General features: G+C 46.7%; 3 protein-coding genes and 1 long non-coding RNA gene across 9 annotated transcripts in view; 2 read left to right on the top strand and 2 right to left on the bottom strand.

The window, feature by feature from the left end:
- The window catches only part of znrf3 (zinc and ring finger 3), a 57,943-nt gene extending 54,225 nt beyond the window's left edge, over nucleotides 1-3,718 (top strand). For both annotated transcript variants that reach the window (XM_048988478.1, XM_048988469.1), the window contains exon 8: nucleotides 56-3,718. In XM_048988478.1, the coding sequence (XP_048844435.1) occupies nucleotides 56-1,800 (1,745 nt within the window). In that variant the 3' untranslated portion in view covers nucleotides 1,801-3,718. The remainder of the gene's footprint in view (nucleotides 1-55) is intronic.
- Nucleotides 3,594-12,377, bottom strand: coq5 (coenzyme Q5, methyltransferase). 2 transcript variants are annotated; one of them, XM_048988706.1, is made up of 7 exons: nucleotides 12,148-12,377; nucleotides 11,299-11,448; nucleotides 10,857-11,081; nucleotides 10,615-10,721; nucleotides 8,861-8,949; nucleotides 5,616-5,727; nucleotides 3,594-4,616 (listed from the first exon to the last, which is right to left on the bottom strand). In XM_048988706.1, exons 1-7 carry the CDS (start codon nucleotides 12,344-12,346, stop codon nucleotides 4,515-4,517), a joined length of 984 nt encoding a protein of 327 aa, XP_048844663.1. In that variant the 5' UTR covers nucleotides 12,347-12,377; the 3' UTR covers nucleotides 3,594-4,514. The 2 variants fall into 2 exon arrangements, with proteins under 2 accessions (XP_048844663.1, XP_048844670.1); XM_048988713.1 differs by lacking the exon at nucleotides 12,148-12,377 and having other exon boundaries at nucleotides 10,857-11,175; nucleotides 11,299-11,444.
- Nucleotides 12,378-14,546: 2,169 nt separating this feature from the next.
- The window catches only part of kremen1 (kringle containing transmembrane protein 1), a 40,771-nt gene continuing 29,770 nt past the window's right edge, over nucleotides 14,547-25,547 (bottom strand). For all 4 annotated transcript variants that reach the window (XM_048988629.1, XM_048988620.1, XM_048988646.1 and 1 more), the window contains 6 exons: nucleotides 23,379-23,503; nucleotides 21,770-21,923; nucleotides 20,813-21,145; nucleotides 17,994-18,188; nucleotides 17,703-17,787; nucleotides 14,547-17,335 (listed from right to left, as the gene is read on the bottom strand). In XM_048988629.1, the coding sequence (XP_048844586.1) occupies nucleotides 17,179-17,335; nucleotides 17,703-17,787; nucleotides 17,994-18,188; nucleotides 20,813-21,145; nucleotides 21,770-21,923; nucleotides 23,379-23,503 (1,049 nt within the window). In that variant the 3' untranslated portion in view covers nucleotides 14,547-17,178. The remainder of the gene's footprint in view (nucleotides 17,336-17,702; nucleotides 17,788-17,993; nucleotides 18,189-20,812; nucleotides 21,146-21,769; nucleotides 21,924-23,378; nucleotides 23,504-25,547) is intronic.
- LOC125716470 (uncharacterized) lies at nucleotides 21,142-21,831 on the top strand. The gene is made up of 3 exons (XR_007384344.1): nucleotides 21,142-21,318; nucleotides 21,507-21,615; nucleotides 21,698-21,831. It is a non-coding gene; the product is annotated as an uncharacterized LOC125716470 (long non-coding RNA).

Raw genomic sequence — 25,547 nt, 5'->3', positions numbered from 1 at the left:
TGTGCCGTTAAGCTACGAGGTTACATGGTGTGGTGTGAACCTCCCTCCTTCACAGAGCAAAAGAAGGGGAACCCAGGGCCAGTATGCATGGACCCAGGAAATCCAGTCCACAGCAGACAGCAGAGGGTAGTCCTCCCGGTACATTACCCCGGGCGCGTGCACCGCGCCGGACAGGTGACGGCGTATCCAACCCGCACCAGCATGGATCCCCACGGCAATCCCATCACGGTGCTGACTGTGGACCAGCGGGCGGATCCAACACTTTACCCGCCACAGTCGTCGGCGTTTCTTCGCGGCTACCCGCCTGTGCACCTGGAGCACTCGCTGAACGCGCACCGCTGCGGGTTGGACCACCGTGCCCCCATGTACCACCAGCCCCACACCTTCAAGAGGCCCAAGTTCCACAGCCGCGGCTTCTCCCGAGCCGCCTGCTTCTCCCAGTACGAGACCATGTACCAGCACTACTACTTCCAGGGCTTGACCTTCCCCCAGGCCGAGGGTCAGCCTGCCGGCGGGCTGCAGAAGGGTCACAGTCGGGCCTTCCAGCAGGGCCTGCTGTATCCGGCCGTCGTCCACATGGCCCCCGCCTCCACCTCATGCCTGGGAGAGACCGGGAGCTCCTCCGGATTCAGCTGCTACCACGGGCACCGCTCGGTGTGCAGCGGCTACCTGGCCGACTGCCCCGGCAGCGACAGCAGCAGTAACAGTTCGGGGCAGTGTCACTGCTCCTCTAGCGACTCCATGCTGGACTGCACCGAGGTCAGCAACCAGGGCGTGTACGGCAGCTGCTCTACCTTCCGCAGCTCCCTGAGCAGCGACTACGACCCCTACATCTACCGCAGCAGGAGCCCCTGCCGGGCAGTGGCGGGGGAGCCGGGGCCTACCCCCGCACCTGTGGATGATTCGCCGGGCGCCTTTGGGCAGGAGTGCCTGCAGCCTCCCAGTGGTGTCTCCTTTGGGTCTGGGGACCAGCTGTCCAGCTGCAGCTTGGAGCCCAACTACAGCAGCCGCTCCTCACTAGAACCCAGGGAAACTAATACCACTACCTCAGCAGGGGCACTAGAGGGCACTGGACCAGACCTCCGGATCAGGGGGTTGGTGTTGGACGAGGGGGTGGAGCCGGGGCCGGCTTGCTCCTGTTGCTTTGACATCCCGCCGGCGGACTTGGAGGGCAGGGGTCAGGAGCTCTGTCGGACTGGCTTCCCGGTGACGGGGAAATGTGGCCGGGGGGCAGAGTCCCACAGCCCCGCCCCTGCAAACTTGTACGCCCCCGGCTCTGAACACATGTGCCCTGGGGAGCAGGGTGCCTATGAAGGACTTCCCTGTTGCTTTTACAAGGAAACGAATGTCCATAGGAATAACGGCAGCTTGTATGCCGAGGACTGCGCGGTAAACGTCCAGTACGGCCAGGCTGACGTGGAGAGCCGCCTGCTGCAGAACCGTGGTGACCCCAGCCAGCGCATATCCATCATCCCCGAGGACAGGGACTGCGAACTGGGGCTGGGTGCTGGTCCGCGGGCCGCGCTGCTGCCAGCCAAGCATCACGGGCTTGGTGAGGTAGACGGGGGAGGTCGGACTGTGGAGTGGGAGGAGCCTAGCGAGCTGTTCTTTTCCACTGGCCAGCGCCGAGATCAAATGGTCTCGTGTGCGGAGGAGTCCAGGGCTCTCTTCCACAGCCGCATGCTCAACTGTCACGAGATGCTGGAGGACGGGGGAGCACCAGGTGAGGCAGCAGAGCAGGAGCTCACCCCCCCGGAGGTCATACCCAGACAGACGTACCTCCATCGCTCCTCGCTATGAACAAGTCTCGCCGCCTCCCAAATGTCTCCATAATAACTGTGAAGCAATTATTATTTTTTTTCTTCAAAATCCTTGTTTACCTCCTTGGGCCAGTTTAAGTATGAACTAAGTCCTGTAGCCGTAAATGCAAGTAAAACCACACCAAGGCAAGACGGGGAGGGGGTGGGTTACAATCTCTTCAATCTCTTCCTCCATACCCAGTCCCATAATACCTTTGGCATTTCTGTTATGTTCTCTTGTGTCCTTGGGGGGGGGGGGGGGGGGCGAGGGGACCAGCAAGTTGGCGTAAAGTTGCTATGCAGCTTTGGGCTGGGTTACTTTTTTTTGTAGCCAGCCTCATACAGATGGGTGTCTAACAGACGGATGTGACAGCTGCCTAAAGCCTGTCTATCACAGTCGGGACCCTCATAGTCTGCTGGTTAAGACTGTATACACACCCCAACCTGGGTGGCTCTCCAGTTCAGTCATACAGGATTTCTCTTCCTGTTTAAGACTTGTATGCATATGTTCTGGTGTACGTGCAACAAAAGATGGCATAATCTTCAGTAAACACATTTTTAAAATGAGTAACTTGGAGACATACCAAAACATAGGATTATCATCCAAGATCGTGAAATATCCACCACCCGTGCCACTCCCCCATTTAAAGACAACCATCATTGTCTACAGCCAGCCACCTCGTGGTGTCTGTTCTTTAAGATGGCGGCTGACTCGAAGCATCTTCTTTCCTGGAGGCAGCCCCCTGCCCACTTCTGCTGGATGTGTGGTCTCCATCTGGCCTATCCCCCTTCCTAAATTGCTCAGGGCTACTGCTGCCTTGGTAGCAACTAGCTTTTAAAGACAACTGCTCTTGTGAACTAATGATTTCAGCACTGTAGGGGTAGATAGTAGTTATTGCTTGAAGTGAAGTTAAAATGAAGTTTAGTTTTTTTTTATTTTTTTTTTGCGCTGCTCTCCTCCTTGTCATCGTCGAGTTTAATCGTCCATCTTGTCACCGGACGAAGCGTGACTATTCTGTAGTCTGCCCCCCCCGTAATACCTCCACACATGGGCACGGTGGCTAATTCCTCGCCATCTCCCTGGCCACATCATACGCGTGAAGCACTTGTCGTAATGTGGGCCATTTTTAGAAAGCGACTGTTAAGCTCCGCGTCCGAAAAAAGGCCAAAGTGAAGAAATTTTGGGAATGATTTCAGTACAGGAGGGTCTCACCTGACCGCGGTTTCACTGACCATTTTTCTTGTGATATTATAAATCTCTCAATGTTCTCAACATGCCTTGTTTGTTTTACAGACTTATATACTGTTTCTATGAAATGTATTCATACTGGTAAGAGGCTACAAGTTTTTTTTTTATTTTTTTTTTTTTAAGTAACGCTATTTATCTATGAACTTTAACCATATGCTGTAATTCATGAACACAATTCTAACCTTGCCTTTGCATAGAGATCTATACTGCAAATCTAACATTTTTTGGGGTACTTGAGTCACTATTTAATTTTATATTTTTTGTAGCACTTAAAAGGATTGTATAAAAACACGGTGTACAAAAATGTAATATTTTTAAATATAATTATTTTCTCGGTCATTACCATTTCACAATGTTTTAAAGGCTAGAAATCGATCTGTGTATATTTCTGTATCTGTATAGCAGCCCATTTCATTTATGGAAATATGTTCTCTGAATATTTATTTACTAATATATTTATCTTTAAGCCATGTCTTATGTTCAGAGTGTGAACGTTTGAGGGTTTGTCTTTTTTTTGAGAAATCACTAACATGAGACATTGTAAATACATGGTAATTGCACACAAAGATTTATTCTCTGACCAAAAACTGATTTTAAATTTTAGTACAATACAATTTTGTAACAAAGTGTACAAATACCTGTAAAAATATACAGTTTTATTCAAGTAAAATGTCTTGTTGATCTGTCTTCTTTCACACCCTGGATGCATGTCTAAATTTAAACTGATGTTGTGGTTACGAGTCTCACACTTTAACCACTGCGCCACCTTCTGTTCAGGTTAGAAACCACAGGCCAAAATGTCTAATAGCAACCTGGCAGAGGCATGTGGAACATAACTTAATAGCTAAACCACAAACCACAAGGACTGCAATGTCCTTATACCCAACTGTTTTTTCAAACATTACAAATTCATCGTTTCACACGGCTTTTTATCCTCATTGAAGATAAAGTAACATGCCAAAAATGATGTATAAACACAAAAAAACACTAAGTGCTGGTACTTAAATCATGTATAATTATTGTGATTGTAAAATTATTTGCGGTACTTTCATATGGACTTGTATGATTAGAGAAAGAGGACATTACCATTACCAGAAGGTAGAAGAGGGAGAAACGTTTTGCACTATTTCATAGGATCTGCGTCAATCCCACAATGATCAACAAACACTGTATGAGCTGCTTCTGGGACCTCTGGTCCAGGATCTCAAAGGGGCCAGACGAGATCTAGCAAGGGCAGACTTCGGAGCATGGATTAGGATGATAGGGAAGAAGAAAAGTCCTCTGGTTCTCAGAGCAAATACTAAATTCTCCATTTCATCCTAGGAGACCAAATCTAGACTAACCCAAGCAGGCCCTCAGACATGGCCGTCGGGTGGGAGGGGTGCAGACGTGGCCATGACGACAGCGAGTCACCCGTGCGTCTCTCCTCCTCGCTGTCCAATCCGCTCGCATCCAGCGGCAGGTCTTCAGAGCTTGAAGCCTGAATGGACGGCCACTACGCCGGCCGTGAGATTGGTGAAGCGGACGCTGAAGAAGCCCGCGTCCTCCATCATGTGACTGAATGTCTCCTGCGGGATAGACGCACATGCAGGGCCTCGTGAACGAGTGGGAGCACATGGGCCTTCTGGGACATGGGTGCACATACGCACACGCACACAGCGTTTACAGAACACATTTATAACTTAGTCTAGCCGAACCTACAACCTTTCATCTAGAAATACAGCTCTTTAACCACCACACCACCTGCTGTTATGTGGTTACACATTTCTCTTAGTCGTAATGTCATTTTCAACTCTAAATGGCTCACAGTTTAACCAGGTGTTGGACAGCTGGACATCGTATTCATCCGAAGTGGAAAATTCTGGTGGGAGTGATAACTAAATCAGTCCAGAGCCTGAATGTGGTCCCCCCACCCCACCTATGAGACAGGATGCAGTTATGACTCCCACAATTAGGAAAAGTGTCTGGATCAGCAGAGGCACAGTGCAATGGCTGGACTTCGCCCCAAGAGAGCCACTGATGACATTGTGTTGCAAACTCAACTTTACTGGCATCATGCACAACAGACAATGAAATTAGACAGTAGGCTCTCCAATGCTACATCACATAAAGAAAAAGACCCATTTCTCCGCCGGTCAGTCACCTTGACCTCTGCACTGTAACCTCAGCACATGTACAGTCCATCCCTCTCAATACAGCTCCAATGGGAGGCCAGTTTACATGTACAGTCCATCCCTCTCAATACAGCTCCAATGGAAGGCTAGTTTACATGTACAGTCCATCCCTCTCAATACAGCTCCAATGGGAGGCCAGTTTACATGTACAGTCCATCCCTCTCAATACAGCTCCAATGGGAGGCCAGTTTACATGTACAGTCCATCCCTCTCAATACAGCTCCAATGGGAGGTCAGTTTACATGTACAGGTCAGAAATTTTCCTGAGCTTCCCCATAGTGAACACACACTCCCCATAGGAACACACACTCCCCATAGGACCGAGGTCCCACTCAAACCTGCAACCCTGACAGTTCCAACCACTAAGCCATGGATACTAATTCCTGTGCTCACCTGGTCAGGGAAACGCCGAATACTCTCCACCAGGTACTGGTAGGAGTTCCAGTCCCCGGCGATAACCTCCCCCATCACAGGGATAAGCTGGAAGCTATAGGCATCGTAGATCCTGTAAGAAACCAGCATAGGAGGATTATGGATATCCAGCGGAATTCTCTGGTATATATCTGAAAACGGGGTAATTCTGAGGTTAACTTTGAAACAACTCATTATTAATGAATGATTCTATACAGTGGGGGCGGCATGGTGGTGCAGTGGTCAGCACTGTTGCCTCACACCTTTGGGACCCGGGTTGGAGTCTCCGCCTGAGTCACATGTGTGTGGAGTTTGCATGTTCTCCCCATGTTGTCGTGGGGTTTCCTCTGGGTACTCCGGTTTCCCCCCCCAGTCCAAAGACATGCTGAGGCTAATTGGAGTTACTAAATTGCCTGTAGGTGTGCATGTGTGAGTGAATGGTGTGTGAATGTGCCCTGCGATGGGCTGGCCCCCCATCCTGGGTTGTTCCCTGCCTCGTGCTCATTGCTTCCAGGATAGCCCTCCGTGACCCAATAGGATAAGCGGTTTGGAAAATGGATGGATGGATTCTATACAGTAAGCCTCAGTATTGAACACCAAAACAGTCACCCCAAACAATTATACCGATATACTTAGATTTATAAATGTAATCTACCAATAACTAATGAGACTTTATTGATCCTCCTTTTGCTTGCCCCTCTTGTGCTCTGCGATTCACACAGCCCTCTCACACCAGGGCTCACAGTTATTATGGAGACATTTGGGAGGCGGCGAACCTGGGCGTTACATTCACACAAAAACCTACGGCAGTGCCAGGCCAATATATCCGGGCCGGAGCTCATTATTCCGGCCCCAAGACTGCTTGGTCAGAATTGGGAATACAGTAAAATCCCGTTATAGTGGACGTGCTTATAACGGGATATCATCTATAATGGACGAGGTCCGCTGGTCCCGGCTGTGTGCCTTTAAGAACATGCAGAAAAAGCATCAGATATAGCGGACTCGCATACAACGGAATTTTACTTATAACGCACAAACAATTTGGTCCCCAGGGCCGCTTTTAGCTGTAGTTTTGTTTGGCTGTAACGGACATACAGGCTCCGCCTACAAGGCGCGTGGCGTGCCGGCAATATCCAGCGCAGGTACAGAGCTCTCAGGTGTCACGCACTGAGTGTGACAGTCACTCCTTTCACTCTTTTGTCACGCACTCCCGGCTCACATTATTTTTCCGGGTGAGAAATACAATTCGTAGGCTAATATGCCGCAGCGCCCAATAGGAGCATCACTTCAAGCGCAGGGTAAGTCATCTTCTATTTTAATGTTACAACAAATTCACAACTTGTTTGACACAAACAATGACAACTTGACTGCTGTCACAGAATGTTGCCCAGATAATTAGCATCAGTTTTTCAATGCCGAGTGTCTGTAGCCTAAACTGTGGCCAAGAGTTTTACAGCCTGTTCACTAACAACACCTGTTCAGAATAAGCATTTCAAAAGGTCATATTTTGTTGTCACAGGATGACTGACATATTCTCACATTATAATCATCTCTCTCTCCAAATAGGCTAAATAAATTAATTTAGTGCCAATAAAATTAAGTGTATCGCATCATGGATGCATTAATCATTGCATCTGTCTTTCAAAGATGTCAGGAAAAAAGCAATTAAGCATCCTCTCATTTGCCCTGAATGGAAAGCCCAAAAAGCTCAGGTTAGAGGATGCTGACCCAGAGCAGGTGGCGAAACGGGTTGGCCCATTAGAGGAGGAGAGGGTGGAGATGGAAGAGGAGGAGAGGGTGGAGGAGGAGGAGGAGAGGGTGGAGGAGGAGAGGGTGGAGGAGATGGCTAGGGTGTCAGAGGAGACCATCAAAACAAAAGGGAAAAAGGAGCAGGAGCAGCCACCTACAAGAGCCAGTTTAATAATGGATGAACCTCTAAATGGCCATTTATTACTGTAGGAGGCAGCAGCTACTCTCACTGGTGCTCTGTCTGTCTATCCTGTGCCCATCAAGGTGTGCGGGATGTGACAAGGCACATGGAAAGTAAGGGGCATCAGGCCAAGCAGCAGGCACTGAAGTCAACCAGCAGAGTCAACAACCTTTACTTGCCAGTGACTGTCAAGGTACATAGCGCATTAAATCCAAAATCAGTGTTAACATCAAATTTATATTCAGCATAGCTGTATCTTTTTCATGTTCCTTTTGCAGACAAGGAGAGCCGAGGTGAAAGTTGCCGTAGCAATGGTTCGACACAACGTCCCATGTGCTGCGGCTGACCATTTCAGCCCCTTGTACAGGGAATCCTCTCCCACCGCTCTGCCAGCACAAAAACGGACTGCATCATTGATGGAGTAGTCACACCGCATTATAGGAACGAGCTGGTGATGAAGATGAGGGAGATGAGGGACACTGCTCACGGATGGCTCAAATGACAAAGGTATACCTTCGACAGCTAAATTGCCCATTTCCTCATGTTCATGTCACACACACTGAAATAATACACATGCAGTACATAACTGCAGTGTTACTTATGTACCATATTGTTGCAGGACTAGAGAAGATGAATCCCTTAACTGTCAGGGTATTCGAGACCTCCAAAGTGGAAGAAGCTGTGGCACAGCTGATGTCATATATAATATGACATATATGTGTCTTCTGTCTCTCTAATAGGAGAAAAACTCAATGTGGGATTCACCACCAGAGCTACGCTCAACAGGCTCCCTGAGGCTGGAGGTCACATCACAGAAGGCTCAGCAATTCCAGCAGGCAGCACTGGCCGTTCCCCTCAGAGCTGTGGAGTATTGCCATGGCACCCATGGAGCTGGGGGGTTAAGCCCACAGACGTGACTATAATATATAATTATAATGTATCAACATGTTAGAATGTTCACTCAAAATAAACCCATGGGAGACAATCACATGACATTTTTTACATACAATTCTTTAAAAAAGAAATATTTATTAGTTAATCCCTAAGTGTATAGTGAGTTTTATTATTATTAACCTGCATGATTCCTATGCTGAAGTGACGACTCCAATATCAGTAAGTGATCACACTAAAGCCCTTTCATTTTTCCTTTATGTGGGATTAATCAGGGCTTTAAATACATCATCTCACGGTCGCTGTCACCAGCGGAGCGTGGGATTAAAAATGAAGTATATAGGATACATCTCTGAGTGCCACTCCTCCAGCAGATTTAAAAACCCAGTTCTCGGTTCTTTCTTACCTGGAAAGCACAGGGTTCGAGACATGGCTGAACTCTAGGCACAGGAAGCGGCCGCCGGGCTTCAGGACACGGTGGGCTTCCTGCAGAGCCTGTCCCACAAAAGCACGCATTCAGGAATACAAGAAAACAGGAAGCGGCCACCAGACTTCAGGATGTGATATGCTTCCTGCAGAGCCTGCCCCACGCAAAGACACACACCGGAATACAGGAAGCGGTCGCCAGCTTCAGGATGCACTGGGCTTCCTGCAGAGCCTGCCCCATGCAATACAGGAAGCAGCCGCTGACTTCAGGATGCAGTGGGCTTCCTGCAGAGCCTGCCCCATGCAATACAGGAAGCAGCCGCCGGCTTCAGGATACAGTGGGCTTCCTGCAGAGCCTGCCCCACGCACACAGGAATACAGGAAGCGGCCGCCAGCTTCAGGATGCAGTGGGTTTCCTGCAGAGCCTGCCCCATGCACACAGGAATACAGGAAGCAGCCGCCAGCTTCAGGATACAGTGGGCTTCCTGCAGAGCCTGCCCCACGCACACAGGAATACAGGAAGCGGCCACCAGCTTCAGGATGCAGTGGGCTTCCTGCAGAGCCTGCCCCATGCACACAGGAATACAGGAAGCAGCCGCCAGCTTCAGGATGCAGTGGGCTTCCTGCAGAGCCTGCCCCACGCACACAGGAATACAGGAAGCAGCCGCCAGCTTCAGGATACAGTGGGCTTCCTGCAGAGCCTGCCCCACGCACACAGGAATACAGGAAGCAGCCGCCAGCTTCAGGATACAGTGGGCTTCCTGCAGAGCCTGCCCCACGCACACACACCCAGGCAGGACTTCAGGTAGCACCTGCTAAGCAGAGCCACTGCCAACGTGGGAGGTCCGCAAGCATCGCCCCAACACTATCGCGAGATTGCCAGATAACCAGCTGGTTATAATGAAATCTTAACTTTATCTCCAGATAAAAATCCAAAGCTGACAACAAATGAAAAGGTAACGTCTAGACAGCGGGTGAAACTCAAAGGAAGAAGGGCAGGACGATTATCACAGTGCTAGACGTCCGCGCTGTGAGGCTCACGCCCCACTGCCGCCAAATAGAATCCCATCCCCTTTAATCTGCGCCGTCTTTCACACACAGAAACGCACTGCCCTGATGAGATCCTCACTGCAGTCACTTTGGGAACACTTTTGCCACACTATGCGATGCCATCTGCCCCTGGTTCCAGGGTGATATGCTCAGGTCCTGGAAGGACATGTAAGGGAAACAAGATGCAAAGGACATCTGGCGATTATCCTCACTGCACACACCAATATGCTTCCACCAAAACACTGTAATAAAGCAGTTATTTTGCTATTATGGTAAACTCTTCACAGCCTTTTTAGAAATAATCCCTCCTTCACACTTAACCAGGGTAAGAAGATAATTCAAATCACCAACCATAGAGGGGTGAAGTCAAAATTATAGCAATTGCAGGAGAACTCTTGTGGAAAAATGACAGTTTGACAAGCCGATGTCCCATTTTCCTTGTCCTTACATATCCTTCCAGCTCTCCAGACCCTGTGCTGAATAAGTGGTTGGTAGATGAACAGACAGTATTCTATACTAGGGGTTCTCAACGTTGGAGGTGGTCATGGAAAATGCAATTTTTGCATATATAGATATTAGCAAAGGCCGTCTGAGTACGAAGAAGATGGATGGGAAACTTCATCCAGGCAAAGCAAGCAGCTTCGGCGTATCACGGGGTTGAGTTTCACCGAAAGTCTCCACTACCTTGTCGATGCGAGTGACGTTTCGGATCCCAAAGGCGATGCTGTAGATGTCAAACTGGTCGTCTTCAAAAGGCAGCTCCTCTGCATCTCCCACCACCCAGGAGAGCTCTGCCAGAGACATACAGCTCACACTAGGCACATGGGACCCAAAGCACACATGACCCCGTAACCACCAACGTATCTAGCCTATCAAAGCATACGAGGAACCACTTCCCTCCAGTAAAGGACTGGGGGTGCTCGTACCTGTCCCACAGCCGAGGTCTTTGGCTCTCTGCCTCCCCACCTTCAACATCTCCTTGTTGATGTCACACACCACTGCCCTGGAGCCCCCAAGAACCGTGGCCTGCTCTGACGTGTAGCTGGCTGCTATCTCCTGCCAGGAGGGGGTCTGATGCATACGCATGGCCCGGCGTCGGAGCCGCTCCTGCTGGGTGCGTACGTATTCCAGGAAGCGGAAGGAGATGTCTCCTGCGAAGGCACGAGGATCTGCCTGAGCACCTTGCTCAGGGTCTGAAGAAGAGTGACCCACACACAATCCGGTGTGTTTACGGCAGCGCTGGAGCTAAAGAAAGCCCATAAACGCGGACGCTGTTACAAGGGCTCTCACAGCACTCGGCGTTGTTGACATTTAAAAGGCAGTTTTGTTGTGCATCTTAGATCTGGCTGGCTGTGGATGAGCAGGTACCTGTCCCTCCAGCGACATCCAGGAGACGACAGCCGGGCAGCGGGTTCATGATGCGCAGTAGGGCGTCCTTCCACAGACGGTGCACGCCCAAGCTCATGGCGTCGTTCATGATGTCATACTTCTGTGCTACGCTCTCAAACACTTTGTACACTGGAAGACAGCGATGGATGGCAGGCACGTTCAAGTCAAAATGAGACACCTTCAGGATTAAATATGGAATAAGTTTAATAGTTGAATCACTTAAAATATGAAAAAAAAACCACTTGATACCACTTCCATAAACCGTGAGGATGTTCAGGATTTGTTGTGTTTTTCATTAAACTAAAATAGTATCTTGAAACTGGTTTGTATACATTTTAGATGTACTGACTGTGTTCAAAACAATGACTGATTTCAATGCAGGTCCAAGAATTCAAACTGTAGATTCTCCAATGCACAGCAGTTCGTGTACCTGTCCCGTCATTTCCATGGTTCAAACTTTTAAAATATTAGGACAGAAACGATACGAAAATGTCTGAAGGACTATACCGATATTTTATTCACATCCTGCTTTCCAGCGTAGCGAAATAAAAACAATTACACATGCAACGATTGTGGAAAATTATCTGGATCTGATGCGTAAATGAGATGCATCCAAGGTCAACATAGGAAGAGCAACATGTAACATAAAGAGTCCACTTTAATGTCACTCGTCACAGTCTTCCAGCAAACCATTACAAGACCCCAGTTACGGTTTGTCATCAGTTACCGACCCTCCAAACCACCGGGATAATTTCTCCTAAAATGCCACAATAAGTCGGAGTCCAGTGACCCCCCTCACTGCTTAGCCAGGTGCACGGGTTTAGCCACCTTTCTCCGCTTTCTCTCCCTCGGGGACCGTCTGGAAACCGAAGTGGGCCATACCCTCACCGTCACGGGAGTCGGAAGCATAAGTGCGAACAGCAACACGACTGCTCAGTGCGCCGCGAGTAAACGCGAAAGCATCCAGCAAAGCCGTACGAACGCATGTCTTACAGGACGCCGCCATCTTGGCGAGACAGCGACACATCCGGGCAATCGCACCAGTATCCCGGATGTCAGAACCACTGCGGCTATTTGGGTACATGCGCTAATTACGCGGGTTGGTTTATGCGTGTCTCTTCTTAGTACCCACACCCAAACGCGTACGTCTGTTTATTAACGCACACAATTTAACTTCATGGAAAGCACGGCGTATTTGCAAATAGACTGAGTAATTTCTGTAGCACCTCCATGCAGTTATATGGATATCAGACCAGCTTTTCATGTAAAACACTTAATTTAATTAAAAATACGTTTGGCTTCTTTGATCGGTGCTCCGTTTTAAGTGAAAAGATACGTTTTGAAAGCGTTTGAAAGAGTCAGCGCCAGTTTATTTAATGTTAATGAGACCAGACCATGCAGCTTCCTCTGCGTTCTTATAGTTTTATGCTCACGTTATAAACCGAACGATTGGTATTATTATAGTATTTATTTATTTACGCCAATAATTAAATACATACTTAGTAAAATAATTTGGCGTTATAGCAAATGTGTACTAATAACATTGTTTTTGTATTATACGTTTCGCTACACACGTGCAATGTATGTGCGCATATCAAATCTTGCAGCTTCCCTCGCTTTCTCTATAATGAACGAAAATAAGTGCCTAAGCGACTTACATAAATTTGTAAGAACTAACGCATGTTCACAACCCTGGGAATACCTTCCCTGAATGCTGAAAGTGTCGGGTTTTGTTTTTCAGATTGTTCATTGATTGAGGGGGGGAAGGTACATTGGGTGTCACCAGAAACCAGGGACATTGTCATCATTGTCGAGGTAATCACAAAGTGATCCAGTCTGGGACAGATAACCGTGAGCTGGCCGGCTCTATGTTGTGTGATGGGAACCTGCGCTACCTGTTTGCCTCGGCGGCGCAGGGGACACAAAAGTTTCCCCGATCTTTTTGTGTAACAGAGGGTAAAAGAGGAAGGTCTCCCTGACTCAAGTTACAAACTGATAAAATAATAGTACGCCCCAGTGGACAGGACAAAAAGAGCAGCAGGGCAGAATCAAAGCAAGGGGATAAGAGAGGGGCGTGTCCAGACAGCAGCTTCGGGCTGCTCGGCATATCTACCTTTAGTGAAAGAGGTATCGACTCTCCCCACTGTTTAGCATGAATAGACTTTTAAGTGTGTTCTCTTCTTTATATGAGCTTTCATGCCTGAAAATATCGGGTTAGATAATTACAGGACTTCGAACTGGGGAACGGGAGCAGAGAGGACTCTGTGCAAGAGACTCAAAATGACTTAAGAAAATCGATGTTCAATTTAAATGTTACCTATTATTTATTGATGGAGATATTTTGTGAAGTTTTACAGCCTCCAGACGTCAACAGGGTGTTTTTTCTCCTCTATCGGCTATATAGTGTTAGGCAACATACTAGTAAGAACCACTAGGTGGCGCGCAAAGACCGCGTCACGTTGTTGCTTTTTCTAAAAACAAGAATTACAAAATATTCCCACTGACAAGGGCGTAACTGCTTTGACCTTCATTTATTTATTTATTTATTTGGGGGTGGGTGAGATCTCCACCCATTCACGGAGAAACTTGATTATTGGGCTGGATCCATTCGCCGGTTTTGATTTACGCACATGTCGACTGATCTTAAACGTACTTTGACCATTGCTCTCTTGCTTCAGATTTTCTTAGGCGAAGTGCCCAAGGCTCAAATTAAGTATTGACGGTTCAGTCATTAATCCCCAGAACATAACTATCTGGAACAGAGACAAACGAATCTTAATAACATGTTTATGCGTGCAAGTAACGAAAAAATATTTCCCATTGGAATAATCTCGGGTTGGATGTTGCAGTTGAAGAAGCACTTATTCCTTTATAGAAATCACGCTTTTGTTGTTTTTGGGACACTGTTGACGAAATACCAGGATCTACTTTAACAAAAGCTTAGGAATAAGGCTTTACACAAATGAAGTCATTTTCATGTGAACAAACCAGTCAAAAGATAGATAAAACTAAAAAATGAAACTGACATGGATGAGCGTTTAAAATTATCATTATAATTTGTGTAGCATTAGCTTATTATCGCTCATCCTGTCTGCACGTGCCTGTAATGTAAAAATACATTTATGATGCTATAATACATCAAACATTTTTCTTTCCGGCGTCAGCACTTTTCACCTGCCTGTTCTTCAGGCGAGAGCCCAAGGAAAGAAAACAGCAGAAAATAGACATAAGAAACATGCGTGTTTATTTTACATTTAGAGCACTTTAAATAAAACTACAAATGTACTTCACTTATATAAAAGATAGATTATATCCCATTCACATCCAAAATAATAATTTACTGCATAAATTAAAAAAAATCTATTTTATATACAATTTTACGAAAACAATATTTTACTATATATTTTCCCCTTAATCTATACCTTGATCTTTTTTTCCTGAATTTGAAACCTTTTAAAATCTCATTTTAAAAATGAATATTTTATATGAATGAGCGGCTTTCCATCTGTCATGCTTGAAAATCCAAAATAGTCATTCTACTTTTGTCTAGAATCACAATATTTTCAGTCTTGAAATATCTGACGTAATTACAACTCTGATAATAAAACAGTATCTCAATCACACAGACTCGTAGATAGAAAGAAATCATCTGGATTAAAAGTAACGAACCAGGAATATATTGTATTTTGCTATGAAAGCTAAGAGCTCGGGCAATTTTTCCGCAGTATTATCTCCAGCCCATGCAGGATTTACCGATCCTATCAGTACGCAAATTGTACAGCAATCAGATTTTGTGAGGTCAAATTAAGTGCGTCTATATTTTGGTCTTTGAGTAGCCGGCCGACTAAAGCCTTTATTACAGGCGAAGACACTCGGTACAAATGCTTTCACCCGATACGTGAGACCGGTTTGTTTTACTGCATCCTGAAGCGGTCACCTCCCACACTGAGCAATAAATTAGGGCTTCAGACATTTCCGATGGAATTCATGGATGCATTGAGTATGCATGAATGCATTATGGATGCATGACGACGCCACGGACCATGGTGAACAGTGTGTTAAATACCCATACTTACAAACATATTTAAAAAAAAAAAAAAAAAACTATCGCGATCTGCACTGTTTAACAAACGCCTCTTATCTGCATGGTTTTTTAACTTTAACGCTTTTAGCGTGAAGGTTTCTAAGCTCGGCCCTGAAATTCAGGAACAATTAAGGGAGGTGTGTGTTTAGTGTTCCGTGAAATCAGGAAAATCAGGTTGTCGTTAGACAGAATGGGCTGCAACGTTTAGAGGTACGACTAGTTATTTCTGCACAGTATGCTCCTATAGTCTGTTAAGGATGTGAGCAGTAAATCTCAGACTGGTAACCCATTTTGGAATGCATGTGTTTTCAAGCACCAGAGCCTGGTGCATAATAGTCTTATTGCATTATCATTAAATAAATAACCATGTTTGCTTGGTAGATGTGCTTATTTATTTATATGGCCAAATATTTGCTGAAGTAATTTTGCCTAAAAGGGCACAACTGATATCTCCTTACAGAACCTCCTAAACGTTAGGTGACCAGATCAGGTACCCAGATAATAGGCCAGCACCATTGCCCAATTTATGAGTCCAGGAAGCTAATTTGCATACTGTCACACGTATCAACACTGGATCTATATAAAAAAGGAACATTTCAGTATATTACATACCTAAGTCTGTCTGGCGTAAGAGCAAGGATAAATGGTGCTTTGAGTGTCAATAATGTTGGTCTCTTCTGATATTTACATGCTTTTGCAAAGCATTATCACTGTCACACAGATAAAAATTTAAATAAATTAAGGGCATCAATGACAATAATTCCCAATAAAGAAATTTCCAGACTGGTAGCTCAGTTTGTAAGGCACTTGAAACCCAGTCCACCTGAGGTGGAGGAAACAAACTGTCCCAAGGAAGTCTGAACAGACTTCAGAATCACCTAAATGAGGTAACTGCCCCAATGGACCCATACCTTTTACCCGCAAATGTCTCTTTTTTTTGGTTTTTCCCCCCAGTCTGGGTGAAAGTTTGTCTTGGCCCTTCCACAGGAACCCCAAACCAAACAGAAATATCATCCAGGGAATAGAGCACGCAGGATATGTAATTAGAGCTAACCTACATGGAGAAGACTGACATTCCCATCATGGCAGTTCACCTTTGTGACCTTCCCATCATGGCAGTCCCCCTTTGTGACCTTCCCATCATGGCAGTCCCCCTTTGTGACCTTCCCATCATGGCAGTCCCCCTTTGTGACCTTTCCATCATGTTGGTTCTCCTTTGTGACCTTTCCATCATATTGGTTCCCCTTTGTGACCTTCCCATCATGGCGGTCCCCCCTTTACGACCTTCCCACTGAAGTGGTTCCACCATGCACGATATTGCTTTTTTTTCCCTCCTGTCAATTGCCAGCTGTCCAACCAGGGCATTTGAAGAAGAGCCTTTAAAACAAACCACGACCAGAACCACCTCTATTGTATGGATGAAGCCCTGAAAGTTCAGCATTTCTGGATGAGGGTGGGATTTGTCTGGCAGGGGGGGAAACCATGTCCTTGCCATGACTACCTGTGCTTAGCTAGCAACTGATTACTGGCTGGGGTCCAGTGTGATGGCGCCAAGGTCCAGCAGTCCTGGAGGTCATGTGCTGTCTTCTCTGACCTCTTCGCTCGGCCAAGTCTGGTCACCTCAGCCCCTTCCAGCTGGTCGGTTTCTGTCTTTAGTCACCTTGTGTGGTTATTTATTTTTTACGTGTCCTCCACAGCAGCTCACAAAAGACTTGGTCCAGAGACCCACAGAAGCTCGGGTTGGGGAATAGAATGCAGGTCGGTTTGCCCCTTCCCTAGTTCCCCACCAGGGGACTGAGGTCACCGTGGTGATTCTTCAGCTTCTTCTTGAAAAAGGATATGGTGGATGGCCGATAGAAGATGATCCAGGGCTCTGACCCAGTGTTCTGGTTGCAGGCCTCAGAGCTGCTGATGGAAGGTATGGTTGGAGATCTAAACAGGGCAGGAAAAAGGACAAGTAGGTCAAGACCTTTAGGTCGTACCATCTCAATGCAGTATCTTGCTTCTCCACAGTGATGGGAGAAGGTCGCTTCTTGTTAGTCCTGTTCCCTATTGGTTAAGAAGGATGATGACTGACCCCAACAGCAGATCCCAAAAGGCTCATTTCCCCATCGGTCATAAACTACACCCTGCCTCGATTCTGCTTTAGTTTATCCATTGTGAGGTTACTGTCTAATGCTGTTCAACTGTCCCCCAATTAAATGTTTTTTTTTTCCAGTTTTTTTTCTGGTAACGTGAGCTTCAGGAAGACACAGCCAGCTGTTCCCCAGCCACACCAGGGAGGGAACACTGCACTTACTTGACAGTGATGTGAAGGAGTAATTTTGCAATCATGGCTATGACCGTCAGAGTCAGAAGGGCAGCCAGTGCGTAGATAGTCCACACTGCGTGAGTGGAGATGAGATCAGGTTAGGCACCATAGTCAACAAGTATGCAGTGAACCAATGAAAAGAATAAAGAGAGAAAGGAAATGAAAGAGAGAAATAGACATGAAAACTGAAGTAGGAACAATAAGCTTTTGATAAATGAGGAACAAATACAGCCGAAGGGCACAGGTGTGCGAGCCCAGCCCTGTGTCTGGCGCCCTCACCTGGCATGTTGTGGTCAGGCATGGTTGGGCTAGATGTTATCACATACAGAATCTGGGAAGACTGGCCAGCAGTGCTGTCATTGGTCTTCCCTGTGACACTCTCCAGCGAGGGCTCGGCTGTGCTGGCTGGCAGGCTCGCCGTCTCCTCCACGTCCTTGTCTTCCTCATTAGGCCTGGGCTCTGGGGCCATCAGTGCTGAAAATACGAACACACACACACACACACACACACACACACACACACACACACAAAACCGGATTCAGTTTAATAAGTTCAGCGGTAACTGGGGACAATGTGAAATGAAATGGGAAAGAATAATGAATAAATCATCCAAGAACATCTTATATTGGTGAAAATGCATCGATAAGATTTAATATTGCAGAAAATTAGCTTGTCGAAGAGTGAGCAATGGGACAGAATTAATAGTTTGAAAATTTTATGAAAATAATACTTATAAAAAATTCAAGCGGGCATAAAACTCAGACATTTTTAGCCATCCATCCATCCACCCATCCATCCATCCATCCATCCACCCATCCATCCATCCATCCAGTCAGCCAGCCAGCCAGCCAGCCATCCATTTTCCATTACGGGCTCTCCAATGCATGGTCACAGCCAACTAATTTTCCAGACATTTAAGCTTAAATATAATATTTAACAGCAGGTCAACAAGCATATCAGTCAAATGTCATCTGGAAGCCTTGTCCCTCTCATGAAAACATGGAACAGGAAGTTAACAGAGCTCAAAAAGTGTGGGCCGTGAACAGCCCAGGCGTTAGGGTGGACGTAGATTTTTCGAATGATCTTTTGGCACCTTGGGACATTTTCGGAGCCTTGAATGTGGCGATGAGGGAGGGAAGCCAGACGATGACCAGATGGGGAGACAGACAAGGCAGCCATTACTCGCATTAACTGCATCACATGGACCCAAGAGGCAGCGATGAGATGCCTGCCTACCTCCTGACTCTTTCTGATTTTTTGGTATCCAGTGATGTAAAAAGAATTCAGGGCAGGTTTTTGTGAGAGCTTCAGGAAATATGACCCAGAGCTAAAAAGGCAACCCAGGCGTGACACCCAGGGACCTTGTTGGATCTCTAGTCATCATCCTGCAGAGCTGAACTGTATGACCTGTAGACCCCCAGAGAGCAGGTCCTTCAGGGTATTCTCAGAGACCTCCAAGCCAATGCAACAAAAGCACCTTAAATACATCCATCCATCCATCCATTTTCCAAACCGCTTATCCTACTGGGTCGCGGGGGGTCCAGAGCCTATCCCAGGAGCAATGGGCACAAGGCAGGGAACAACCCAGGATGGGGGGCCAGCCCATCGCAGGGCACACTCACACACCATACACTCACACATGCACTCATATGGGCAATTTAGCAACTCCAATTAGCCTCAGCATGTCTTTGGACTGTGGGGGGAAACCGGAGTACCCGGAGGAAACCACACCACGACATGAGGAGAACATGCAAACTCCGCACACATGTGACCCAGGCGGAGACTCGAACCCGGGTCCCAGAGGTGTGAGGCAACAGTGCTAACCACTGCACCACCATGCCCTTAAATACATAATATATGCATTTCACTACAAACAACAGTAACACCCATTTATTGATGCTGATAAAGTTGCAATTTTCCACTAAACTGATTCGTTATCTCTCTGCTTCATAAACTGAAGACATATATTTGCATAGATTATGCGTATGGAGATGTATTGTTAAATGATAATTGGATTGTAAACATGTAGACGTGCAATGAGGCTTGAAGTACAGTTAGGGTGAGACTGTCACATTGTCAGTGCCTAGAGGCTGCAGTCACAGACTCATAAGGGACTTAAAAGTCTCCTATGGGAAGCCCTTGATAGGATTTGATCCTGAGTAATGAGGAAATGCCAACATTGGAAAAATACACGTCTTACGAGACACATGAAGCAGCTTAACAGCGGCTGGGAGACACATACATAGATTAGACATGCTAGGAAATGTGTTTGGAGTTTCTTGGCTGAAGTGAAGAAGGTTACGGCTCTGACTTCAACCCAAAGTCGTTAAGTTCGCTGGAGAAAACTTACTGATTGTACCACTGCACAAAGGTACTCTTAACATCCATCCATCCATCCATCCATCCATCCATCCATCCATCCATTTTCCAAACCGCTTATCCGACTGGGTCGCGGGGTACTCTTAACATCCATCCATCCATCCATCATCCATCCATCCATTTTCCAAACCGCTTATCCGACTGGGTCGCGGGGTACTCTTAACATACATCCATCCATCCATCCATCCATCCATCCATCCATCCATCCATTCTCCAAACCGCTTATCCGACTGGGTCGCAGAGTACTCTTAACATCCATCCATCCATCCATCCATCCATCCATTTTCCAAACCGCTTATCCGACTGGGTCGCGGGGTACTCTTAACATCCATCCATCCATCCATCCATCCATCCATTCTCCAAACCGCTTATCCAACTGGGTCGCAGAGTACTCTTAACATCCATCCATCCATCCATCCATCCATTTTCCAAACCGCTTATCCGACTGGGTCGCGGGGTACTCTTAACATGCTTCAGTAAAATCAGGTATTTTGGGAAGAAGTTTCTGGATAGACCCAGATAAATTGTAAATCGTGTTTCTAGATCAGTGTTTCTCAATCCGTTCCTCAGGCACCCACAGATAGTCCACATTTTTTCTTCCTCCCAGCTCCTGGTACAAAAAAAATGTGGACCGTCTGTGGATCCCTGAGGACCAGTTGGGAAACATTGTTCCAGGCACTATTCTAGTCTGTTCTAGACTAAAAAGCAGAGCACATTACCTTGGTACAGGACAGCAAAACCTTGGGCTTGATTGGTTCTGTCCGAGTAAAAGTAGAGGATGACAAAGTCAGCGGTGATGTTGATCGCGGAGCGTGGCGGGTTTCGCCCATCAAAGCGAACCACCACATGATTCGTGTGCCCGTCCAGCAGCTCCACCATGTCAGTTTGGTCAATGATTTCGAAGAAGGTGAAGTTGAACAGGATGGCCGAGGCGCCCGGCACCTGTATGGTCCAGTAGCAGACGTGGTTGGCGTTGTAGTTGTCCGGGAAGTCTGGGGAATACACCACGGCCGAGGGGGAGGTGTAGTTACCCCCACAGGCCCCCACACGTGCTGTAGGGGGGGGGGAATACTCATTAAAGGCAAGGAGAGCAAGTGCCACCATCACACATTCCAGAATGCGAGTCATGCTGTCTTCACGCAACATACGACGTCACAGCAAATACGAGTCGTCAGCTAGGAAGTCGCGCATGGGATGGACCCTCAACTTCTCAACATGACAGATGGTTCGTGATTGCTTAGTTTTTAGCAATACACCTATTGCTAACTGTTGCTTGTGTACATTTGTAGTCTGTGTACACTTCACTTAATATAGAACAATGCTATTTGCTATTCTCTCCATAGTTATCAACTTCATATTAGCTTACATTAGCTAAAATTTAACATCTGCCATGTTTTCGTTTTTCCCTGACAGCAAAGCACTTGAGTATGAAAAACGTATAAATCCGACTTCACAGGAGAGGTTAGCTGAGATGAATCAGTTCAGCCTCGCGCAAAGGAGACTAAGGGGGGACATGATCCAGGTATATAAGATTCTAACAGGTCTGGATGCTGGATGCCTGTGCTCCATCGATGGTTTGACCCCCTTCTCGTTGGGTGAAACAGGTCAGCGACTGGCAGCACCCCGACCCCCGGTGGACTCGGAAGCCCCGTTCTTCCTGTGTACCCCGTACTCACTGTCGAAGACGATGACACGGCCGTCGCCCCCGCAGGGCTGGGTGTGGTCCCCGAAGCACTCGTGGTTGCACTCGGAGCCGGCCGCCTCCCCGTGCTGATGGTAGTCTAGGTCATTGCCGCAGAAACAGGCATACCCCGATTCCATCCCTGCAAGCTAATTTTTGCCGGGGAAATGTAGGGATTACTGTCCGTGTTGACAATCAGTCTCCACATGGACAGTCTCCCTGTCCATCAAACACAGCACTGGGTCATTTCTTACCAGTGAGTGGCCCTTCCCCCACCCTCACTAACATACAGGTTCCTTTCTGGGATTACCATGGTACCCAAAACAGGTTTTTCAAATATTTATCAATGTCTGACCATTTGAGATTTCCTTAAAATGTACATTAATGAAAAAATGACGTGTAGAAGATGGTATAGGCATATATCCCCATACTCCTGATGTTCCGTAACTATATTTCTACGCTTAAAGATACATTTCAAATGTCAGAAATACATTTTGCTTAGAGAAATTGGTATTTCGTAAGTTCCTAATATAGTGGGACATGTTTGGCCACATCAGAGAGCTGGATGCTCGAGGGTTTCTTTAAATGCACCCAGCTTTCCATGTAACTGGAAAATTACTTACAGAGCAATAGGTCAACATATGTTGTGAAAACATGCACTGCACTACACTTATCTTGCCGCTAGCTTTAATTTGCTTCGTATGTCTATATTTCCATTTCAGCATTCTAAGATATTTTTTTCTAAATTGAGGTATAATGCCATCATGCATTAGAGTGTGTGTTTGGGTGTGTGTGTGTGTGGGGGGGGGAGTTATGTATATATTACATTGTGCTCACCAAATGTCCTCACAATGTATAAAAACCTGTGTACGCAATCAAAAAAATAAATATTCCAAAAGGCATGTAGGGGTTAAGGTCGTCATTGTTGGGATTAGGATTTTTCCTGTAGAAATGAATGGATGGTCCCCACAAAGATATGAGTGCAGGTTGTGTGTGTGTGTGTGTGTGTGTGTGTGTGTGTGCGTGTGCGTGTGAAACCGTTTGGGCATTTTTATGGCCCCCAAGCCTAAGCAGGACTCAGACTCTTCATCATCAAACACAGTTAATGGGCTGTATGTACACTGGAGATATGAGCTAAAAACCAGCGATGTGAATAATCGTGTGAAAGCTGCAGCTGAGGCTTTCTCTGAAAAAACGGCGCATGCCCAACGCCCCTTTGATGCCACCCTCTGATAGCCAATGCTGATTTCCAAAACTTATCTGCCAATACAAAAACTTTAAGCTGTTAAAAATGTCAAAAGCAGAAAATAAATCTTCATTTCCAACAATGCGTCATCTCAGCATGCTTGCAGAAAAGCATTTTCATTTGGAAGAAACTAGCGGATTGTGTATAGCGGTATAGGTTGTTTTGCATATTACCTACGACTGTGCGCATTACATGTACCGTAGAGAAAGCTTTCATAAACAGATATAGATCTGATTCGCTGAATGAGTGTTTTGCTGAGAATATTATTTGTTTGATTTCCTGCTATATTATTCAGGAAAACTGCCACTGGGCCTAAAGTTTGCCGTGAATCATGTCCACCCTGAGTCATTCTGCTCACCTTGTACTTCTGCTTCCGGCAGAAGCTGATGCAGTTCTGGATGGTGATCTTGTTGGATGTCTCGCTGGTCCCCGTCAGTGTCGGGGGCTCCCCACTGTCTTTAAAGCAGCCAAGGCTTCCGGGCACTGTTGGAACCAGAGGGGAGATGGACGTAAAGGAAGACTGCGTTCATGACGGGGAGGGTCTCAGTCACATTCTGTCCCCTGATGCTTTTGGGTTTTTTTAAAAAGTCTTTTTGCAGCATGAGTCACGACTAAAAAGCTCTCCGTTGGCCCACTTTCAAGGCTGACATGAAGCATCAGATTGGGACTTGTCCACAAAAAACCGGAACGCGGGATCTGCGTGTTGACGGAATGTTCCGGACTGAGCTGCAATTTTTGTCAACTGTCACCAGACAAAAGGAGAGGTCTTGGGGGGTGGGGGACCCAGAGGCTCACAGAAGGGCCACTGGAATTTGGAAAATGTTTGCCGTCGGGCCGATTTCGCATGTCCTTGGACCCCAGTCCCCGTCCTTTGGTGTCAGGGAAGGAGGAGCTCCCTGCGAATTGTGCCACTGCGTGTCTATGAAGTGGCTCTCCAGTCCTGATTTTGCCATTGCTGACGGGGGCAAGCAGATGAGAACGACCGGCGAATTGCCTCAGGGATCCTAAATGGGTGTCTGACGATTCCCGATAAGGTCGTGCTGGGCCCACCCACATAAATGTAAGCATCCCCCAACCAGAACCAGTATGCAGTGATTAAATCTGTAAGAAAAATCTGCCCTGGTGACCCAGAGATTCTGGGTTAAAATCTCCTCAGGGCTACTGAGGTTTAGCACTCAGACCTAAAAAGCCATCCTTTCAACTTTTTCATTTTATTTATGAGAGTCTATTTTCTTTATTCTTATCAGGTTTAAAGGTGCGAAAAAATCAATATTCAGTACATTGTGTTTTCTGTAGGCGGGAAACATAAAGACATGCTTTTGTTACAAAACCCTCGTCAATCAAGAAGCATTAGCAAACTCCCTGACGAAGCTTCAGTCACATTCCCAACCTCTCCTGGGCGGAATCACATTATGGTAATTAAATTTTTACTCTCGCTACTAAATGAATTTGATTCTAAAAAAATAGAATAGAGCCTGCTTCAAATGTACCTTCTGTTCTATGGACATAAAGTGCCCTTGGGTTGTTTTTTTAGCATTGCTGTGGTTAATGGAAGGAGCGACACCCACTGCGGTCGCCGGCGCGACTTTCGCAGGCATGACAGGTGGAACGTGATACCGAAACCTGGCTCATTAGCGCCCTACCTGTGAAAAGCGTCCCGCACCGCACATGGGAATGCAGAAAGCAGACACCCATTTTTGTGTCATTAAAAAACAAAAACGGCAAGCCACAGGAATTTCACTGTAAAATGTGAAAAGCTACGCGCGGCATGCTAACAGGGTTAGCGGGTCGCTAACATTCATAGCTACGTCGCAGACAGGTCGGGTTCTGCTTCCCCCTTTATGAACTATTTGTGTCTGTCACTTCCCTGGATACTTTGGGCCTCCCTGAGTAAATACTGTGAGCCACTGAAGCTCTGTTTGTCTAAGGCCGGGGCCGCTGTAGGGCGTGGTCTCACAGAATATGGGTCTGAAACGCTTTGTTAGACCATAGCACTTTCATACCACGTGACTCCAGTCCAGATGGACGAGCGGCATGCTCTCCTGATGGTGTAAGTCCGAAGCACCACCACATCAAACAAAAAAGTAGGGAGTTGGACAAAGTGCTCACCCGGGGTGTGGGTGATGTCAGGAAAGAGATCCCGCTCCATTTATTTTGCATAGGTCAAAAAGTTCTGAAAAGTCTTGAGAGTGCAGTTAAATCAGTCCCAGGAATTATAATTCTGCGTGTGAAAGCTACAGAGCTGCCAAAGACAAGGGAAATACCACGTTTAGCACACCCGCCCTCACCCCCCCCCAACCCCCCCATTTCTTACAGCCGTGGCACACGATTAAACGAAAGAGTGTTACGACACTGACTAAGGCCTCTGAAAATTAAACAAAAAAAATAATAATACTAATGAGGGCAGAAGTGAAAGAAGAGAGAGAGAGGGAGCAAAAGAACAGAGGGAGGGAGGGAGAAGGCTGCTATCAAACAGAGGAGCAGTAAACGGTGCGACCTTGGCACATTCCCCAGGCGGCGGAGCATG

This window comes from Brienomyrus brachyistius, chromosome 2 (genome assembly GCF_023856365.1).
Source record: "Brienomyrus brachyistius isolate T26 chromosome 2, BBRACH_0.4, whole genome shotgun sequence".
Lineage (NCBI taxonomy): Eukaryota > Metazoa > Chordata > Actinopteri > Osteoglossiformes > Mormyridae > Brienomyrus > Brienomyrus brachyistius.
The sequence above is the reverse complement of the archived record's forward strand: the minus strand, read 5'-3'. Positions and strand labels throughout refer to the sequence as shown.